An 8037-nucleotide genomic window follows, 5' to 3' on the forward strand; every position below is an offset into this window, starting at 1 on the left:
CTGGAGAAAGTGTAGGCGAGTGAGAAGACCGAGGCCGAGAGGCCGGTGTGCCAGCATCTTCTGGCCACCACGGAAGAAAGCAGAGAGGGACATGGAGAGGAGGGGCGGCTGAGGGGCAGCGCGTGGGCTGCCCCGCAGCAACGGCTGCTACTGGACTGGAGGTGCTTCGTGTTTAGCGGATGCAGCTGAAGTTAGTTGCCAGGTGATTTTAGGAATGCTTTCCTGGGCAGAACAAACACACGTGGCACTCAGAGCTCCCCACCTCCCGGGACGCCACTTAGCTCAGGGATGCTGCCATCTAGAGAAGGCGCTGTCTCTGGCCCGCCCAGTCACTGACCACCACTGGATGTGACGTGGTTGGCGTAGCTCTTGGGCTGCTGAGCAGCTACTATGAGTGGCTGATTTAGAAGTTTGGAGCCGCAGAGGATAATCATTGCCCCCGGTCAGGACAGTTCAGGGCCGTAAGACTGTCAGCCTGTCGTGTATTTGAGAGAGCTGTTTTTAATTTCAGTTCTTAAAGCCCAGGCACGGGGTGTGGCATTACACATGGATGCCGGAAGGGATGATATTAACCCGCCGGCCCGAACTTTTCTAATAACTCCTGCGCCGCCCGGCACACACAGCCCAGGAAAACCAGCCGACCCGCGCGTTTGTCACACTGGGCAATTAACGTGTGCTCAAAACGATTTAGCGACTAGCCAAAAAGTCAGATGTACTGCCGAAGCTTACATCATAGGCACAAATTGGGTAGATTAGGTAGAATTATTGGGCTTCTCTCCAGGGCATATTAGGTCCACAGGGAAGTTGGTGGTGGGTTGGTCTCTGCCTGATTTCTTCAGTGAACAGTGCTGCGCCTGGGTGACCGAGCCCAAGGTGTTCTGTGCCCTTCCTGCTCTCAGTGCTCTGAGAACTTCAACTCAGGGGCTCTGGCTACAAAATAAAACTCCACCCCAGCGAGGAGGAAGGAGCCTTATTTCTAGATGGCATTGCCAACAAATGGGAAGAGAATGAGGTTTCTAAAGTGAAGTGAGAAGTGGCAGGGGTTTTTTTTTTTTTTTTTTGTTTTAAGGTGTTCTGTGCCCTTCCTGCTCTCAGTGCTCTGAGAACTTCAACTCAGGGGCTCTGGCTACAAAATAAAACTCCACCCCAGCGAGGAGGAAGGAGCCTTATTTCTAGATGGCATTGCCAACAAATGGGAAGAGAATGAGGTTTCTAAAGTGAAGTGAGAAGTGGCAGGGTTTTTTTTTTTTTTTTTGAGATCATTCGTTTTCAGGGAGAATGCTTCCCATTCATACCTCTGGGTGCCTGACCAGGTGCTACACAGCGAGAACTGGCCAGACATGAGGCCACCCTGAGTAATGCTTGCTCTTCCAGATCTTCTCTGTTCCTGCTTGGCAACTCAGAGTTGGTGAATGCATTAGGATCTTGCTTTAAAATTTTAATTTTTGGACTATCTAGTCAAAGGACTGGGAGTTAGAAACCCCAGCAGGGGCCCAGGGCTCACTTCAGAAACTAATTTTTCATCATTCTGATGTGCTTTTATTCTCCTGTGTGTTGGCGGCTGAGGTAGATGTGGTCCGTATGGATGAGAAGGCAAGTGTCAGTTTCTCCAGGAGCTGGATGTGTGGTCCTGGACTTGTGGACCCTCTTCCCAGTGAGGAAGCCCCTGCCCCCACTTTCTTCTCTCCCTTCTCCATCTGGTCCTCCCTCTGCCCTCCCTCCCCCTCCCTTTCCTCCCTTCCTTCCTTCTCTCCATCCCTTCCCATCCCTCCCATCTCCTTTTCCTTTCTCCCTCTTTCTCTCACTTCCTCCTTCCCTCCCTCCCTATATTTACTAAGGGCTTAATCCTGAACCTGAAGAAACTACGCAAGGATGAATGCCTGCTTCCCTGTCAGGGATGTAGGTGTTTCTCTAAGGTGTCACCTGACCCTGTGTTTTAACCCAGCCCTTCCCTCCCTGCTCCTTCAGTAATATTGAAAAGTTAAAGCAAATGCACTCCTGAGAAGAGTCTGGTTTCCACCCGCAACTCAGTATTCTTAAACATATCAGAGACGTCAAATTTGGACACCACGGGAATTGAAGAGGCACAGGGAAAACTGGGATTTGTTGGATCGGAGCCCCACCCTGCAGGTTGAAGCGCCATCCACCTCCAACTCTGCATGAGCCTGAATAAGGCACAGGGAACCCATCTCCCTGCATTCTTGGCCACCATAGTAGAGCCTGTCTCATCACCTACTATGTCGAAGAAAAGTCTTCCTTTAAACAGGGAGTTGGAAGACTTGATAAAGTGCTGTTTCCACAGATATTTTACTACAGTCATGCGTAATAAGAATCTATGAAAAGAGAACCAGGGCTGGCGTAAGAGCAAGCTCAGAGGAACGGGTTTCCTCAATCGTTCTTATTTTTTAACAAGGTCTTATTTTAGCTTTGCATGAGATTTACTACTAGCATTTTCTTAGTTTTGTAAACTCTGTCCCAGCTGAAGGATCTGTAGCTAGCTGTGGCCACTGCGGACTGAAGGGAGGTGGAAGGATACAGGCAAAGTTGGTGGCGGTGACGGGGCCCGTGACCGTCCGCCACTGCTAAGTGCCCAGCTCGCCCAGATGAGGATGCCTACCTTTTGGGCTTCGCTCACAGTAGGAAGCGAAGGGAAACAGAGCCTCCAACAGGGACAGTCGGAGAAGACAACCAGTAGTAATAAAGTAAAAATAAACACCCTCCCATCACCCCGGTTGGCAGAGCCAAGGGACTCTGCAGAGCTTAGCACAGCTCCGTAGAGAACGTCAAATGCAAGCTTTTATGCTCGGCTTTGTCCACTTGCTCTTTGCAGGCAGCGGGCCCTCGTGCTGGAGTTCCAGGCAGCCCCCTGGCTGTGTCCTGTGGTGTTTTCTGTTGGGCTGCAGACCTACACTCCCACTCTAAGCCCGGGGCGTCAGGGGCAGTGTGAGGATGAATTTCTGGAGCGTTTTCAGGTAAGCAGGTAGGTGTTCTATAAATGTGCCAGGCTTTCTTGGTTTGCCTAATTTAGATTCTTAGGGGAGTCCATTAAGAATAGCTTTTACCCTTCTGTCATTAAGAACGTTTATACGGAGTCTTGTTTTTTTTGTTTTTTACTATGGTTTTGTTTTCTTTTTCAGTAAGTGATCTTGCCTCACCAAAGGCAAATAGGCCTCACCTAGCTTATGTAAGAAATATAAATTAAGGTCCTGAATCACTCCACTAGTACTTGGGCAGAAAAGTTGAACTCTGCGTACTTCTTGATAACTGTGCTACTATAATTTTCTCCAAAACAGTAATCTGCCATCAGACAAAATCTGCTAACAGCCTCACTCATTGTTACAAGATTAATGTCACTGCTTGCGGGAGATGCTTCCTTTCCTCTTCTAGACTCACAAAAGCACAGCCTTTGATAATTAATCCTGATAACACCAACACAGAAACCCAGATCCTTGACATATAACTCAGTGACTCGGCAGAAAGGAAAAACATCTCACTTGCACTTGATAAAATTCTATAAAAATGTATTTTGCTAACTTTCCTGAGAAATTTAACTATTTGGAGAAATTTTATATTTTCCCTGGCTGATTTTCATTTGTACTTAAATGTTTGTTTTAAAGAAGATACAGAACCAAACCTGGGAGAGATTAAATTTTGCCCCAAGTGAAATTGCTAAATTCAGTGGATTTTAATTACCTTTGTCCCCATGGGCTTTCCCCACCCCCCCCTTCATTTCTTTTACGTTCCCCTTAGGTTACAAGGATTAATTTGCAAGCCGAGTCCCACACTATCCGTGAGACTACGCAGAATGTACGACAGGCGAGGTGATCAGGTGCCCCCTTTTGACCGAGCAGCTGAGGCAGGTTTTTTCCAGCGTCAGCCTGTGTCAGTGCGATGGAGGGAGGGTCACCTGCGGTCATACCTTGGCTCTGTGGGGCCTGGGCAGCGGCTCGCTGTCTCTACCGTCATTAGGATCCTTGTTTCTTGTAGAGACAGGCCGCAGGGCGTCTTGTGCCCTATTTTTCATTCCCAGTTTGTTCAGAAACTGTATTTTCTTAAGTCTGAAAACAGCAGCCGCCCATGGATACGTTTTTATAGGGCAGCAAGATCCTACCAGAATAGGCGTTTGTTTTCCCCCTTGAATGAATCCTGAGCCCTGGAAGTCGCCCCGTGCCCACCACGGTCTCTCTATATACTCCACGCTGCTTTCTCCAACAGCTTGGCGCCGAGACTCTAAAGCTTAACGCTGAGCCAGTGTAAGCGGCGTTCTTACGGGAGCTGCCTTAATGGCGGCTTACGCGTGAAGTGGGAACGGCGTGCTGCCCACCCTCTAAACAATTTCTAGTGCTCAGCCTCCATGAAATGGACTGCTTATGGCAAGATAATGTCTGTTCTATTCCTTTTTAAGTCTGTGAAAAATGTCATCCTGGCTGATAGGGTGATTAAAACTCTTTATGGTCCAGGAGATAAATGTGATTATGTTTGTCATGCTCTACCCAAGATGAAGACAGAGAAGGAGGCAAACTTTAGATTCCCTAATATTTATTTCCCCTCTTCCATATCCAGGAACATTCAGAACTCAGTACACAGATGGTACTTCACATAAAGAGTAACATTATCTGTTAAACACTTTTCCTTTCCATTAACCAGTTTAACAATATGCCTCTGGTATAAAAGGAGTAGACAAATGACTACATCTTCTGATATCTGAGTTCTGACTGTAGAAAAAAATCACTTTAGTCAGTCATATTGCTTGTTTTTCTTTTAACTTTCATCTTTGTTACTTCATTTTGGCTTTTAAAATGCAACTGGAGCCTATGCTTGGTACCTGTTCTAGGGAATCTGTCCCCATCAACCTTTCCTCAGCAGGTGATTCACCATCATTCTTATGGATGTCGTTCCCCCCCCACCCCCGCCATCCCTCAAGGACAACAGACGCATATGGGAAGGGTTTTGTAAACCTTTAGGCATGTCACACAAACATGCACTCAAACATTCCTTCCTTTAGGCTTCCAGGTGGGTGGTGGCACACCCACCTAGACTCAGACTCATAATAGGGACAAAAACCTGTTCAGTTTTCCTCCCGATTTCCTTCCTTCATTGCATTCAAAGACTAGAGATATTTTGTTAGCAGAGATTTAGTTAAAAATGAAAGGTGGGTGAAGATATTTTGCTACTCCACATACCCTGCGATAAATTTCACAATCCTTTTCTTTTAGTCTTGGATTTTAAACAGGTTACATATGAATCCCAGGTGCTGATTACACCTGTTTAATTAACAATACAGCAATTTTAACAGGGTAACACAGTCCAGAGAAAAATGTTACATTAGGCACTTGACATTTCATTTAAAATTTTTTCTTAAAACTAAAAGGTTTCATTTTAACAGATAAATTTCAAATGTACTTTTTTAAACTGATCGTTAATTAGAACCTAAGCAATTATAAAGAAAATACACAATGATATTCAACCAGAGGTTAATTTTCTGGTCATACTGACATGTTAAAATACTTTTCTTAAAATTTTAATTTACCTGAGACTCAGTTCCTAGGTATCTTTTTGGTTAAAAATATTTGTTAAGATAGGCGATAACTGGACTATTTTTATATTGACAACTGAAATAAAGCTATAAACTGTCAGTCAGTGTTTCAGGACCCAGAACCAACTTGTCAAAAAAGTACATTTTATACCCATAATATCGTTATTTTCACATGATTATCCTTTCAAGTTATCATAATCTGTTACTGGCTTCTTGTCTAAGAATTTACAGGGCCTAAGGTGAGGCTGTCAGGTAAATGACTGGCATATACAAATCAAAGACTGTGTTCAGGACAAAAGAGCCACACCCACTGCCTGAGGGACAGGATTCACCCATTAACCCGTCACTTTGGAGTCTGCCTAACAGGAGCAAGTCCGAGTTCTGACAGCCACATACGGACAAGAAAGGCTGCTGAAACTTATTTAATTAGACTTAGAGGTACTACTGCTGTTAGGTGTCTGTTTATAAAGATTTTCCTTCATACGTTATAATTTTGTTTTTCAGGTAAAAAACTTGGTTTCAACTGGTAGAGTCATAGAAGTATTTCCCCTGGGATTTCCTCCACATAGAGAAGGTACCCATATAATTATTTTTAAATAGTCTTCCTAACTTTAGGAAACTTTGCCCTCCCTCCAACACCCCCCACCCCCATATGAACATAACCAAATCAGTTGTAATAAAGTACAGCACACAGAAATGGCTGTCGGCCTCCTATGGGGACACTGAATGCCATCCATCCCACAGGTTCACTCAACAATCTGCATGTGTTCCTGAGGAGAAATCCGTCGAGTCCCTTTGCTGTTGTGACAGCTCCAGAGCCAGCTTTTCCCATAACAATTGTTCTGGACTTCACCCACCATGCTCATCTCATTTGGATTTCAATGCTTCCTCCCATTCAACAGCCGATTCAGAGTTCTTGGGAATTGCTGGAAATATTGATTGCATTTTACTTCGAAAGTCTTTTATCTGAAAGGTGAAAAAAATCAGTCATCAGATGTTAAAAGACAGGGAAAAGAGCCAAAGCAATCAGAGACGTACCCCGTTGCTGACCGACTGATACATCATTGCTGTGGATACCGGGTGAAGGAAGACCAACAAAAGGTAAAGACTGTTCTCGCTGCCTTGAAAGACAATGAGACATACCTCTTTTCTTTTTCCAAGTATAAGTCTATTGGGCCTTAAATAACATAAAACTCCACTCTAGATCTGGAAGGCAACATGCTCTAAATCGTCAGCCCTCAATGACATTTATTTCCTACCAGGAGAATGGTATGTGTTGTTGGCCTTCATACATAAAGATGCAGCTGAGAATGGGATTTCTATCTAAATAAACATACTGAAGCCATGCAAACTTAAAGAATTTGGGGGCCAGAGGGAAGGAGTGGGGAGAAGTAACTTAGGAGGGGGTAAATAAAGAAGGAATCAATGGCAGATAGAGTAGAATGTTTTTATGTGCCAGACAGTGTTGAAAAATCTATGTAGAGGTTTTCTCAGCAGAGGGTGATTTGGAATCCGAGAGTCAGAGCAGGAGGTTGGAAGATCCTGACATGCAGTGTCAGCTCCACCTAAGTGCGCACCGCCCTGAGCGAGGGGAACACTAATTTATGGGAATTTATGGGAGGTGGATAATCTTTACCTTAGATAACACTAGATCCACACTCTGATTCATTCTTTTCACTCAGATGGTCCTGTTCTGAAGATAGTATTTCAGAAGCGCTACAGCACAGCACTGCAGTGTTCTCATCAGCCACATCCCAACCATTATTTCCCAAGGATACAGATCTCCTCAGTCAGGTCTGTGAAGCACCCTGAACTTATACAGCAAATGTAAGTCATTTCTGGAGTGATTTTTGAAAGTCGGCTATAGTATTTTTTCTTTTTTTTATCTTGATGCTTGCTTATTTCAATTTGAAGCTGAATCCTTGTAGTGTTTCCAAGTTCAGGTGGTGCATACTGTTGGGACTTGTAAATTCCTAGTCATTTATTCCAGTCATTGTAGCACCATTTTAGCACAGACCCTGGTATCAGGTACACCTCTCTGTTCAAAGCCCAACTCCACTGCTTGGGAAATCTGCTTATTCTAAGGGGTAGTTTCCATGTGTGCAGAATGGAGATAATTACCTGCTTACAGAGTTGTGAGGATTAAGTGAGATAATGTATATAAAGCACAGCACCTGGTAGTACTCAAATATATATTAGCTCTTGTCACTACAGCATCATCAAAATGTACTGTGTTCCAAGAACAAAACTCATATGGATATAAATATTGTGGTATGTTTGTCAAAAGCATTAATTTATAGTTATATCATTTTGGTTTAAATATTCTGATACTGGAAGACATATAAGGTTATCTATCATATGTAGTCTGGAGGAGGTCCATGCCCACCATCTCTTTGTTTGGGTCTCAGACACCAGTCTTGAAGACACACACACACACACACACACACACACACACACACACACACACACACACACACACACACACACACACACACACACAC

General features: G+C 44.4%; 1 protein-coding gene across 1 annotated transcript in view; it reads right to left on the reverse strand.

The window, feature by feature from the left end:
- Positions 1-6346: 6346 nt before the first annotated feature.
- Positions 6347-8037, reverse strand: part of TMEM242 (transmembrane protein 242) — a 46717-nt gene continuing 45026 nt past the window's right edge. Inside the window, exon 4 of the mRNA XM_007451349.1 lies at positions 6347-6502. Within this exon, the coding sequence (XP_007451411.1) occupies positions 6404-6502 (99 nt within the window). The 3' untranslated portion in view covers positions 6347-6403. The remainder of the gene's footprint in view (positions 6503-8037) is intronic.

Source organism: Lipotes vexillifer, unplaced genomic scaffold (genome assembly GCF_000442215.2).
Source record: "Lipotes vexillifer unplaced genomic scaffold, Lipotes_vexillifer_v1.1 scaffold935, whole genome shotgun sequence".
Lineage (NCBI taxonomy): Eukaryota > Metazoa > Chordata > Mammalia > Artiodactyla > Lipotidae > Lipotes > Lipotes vexillifer.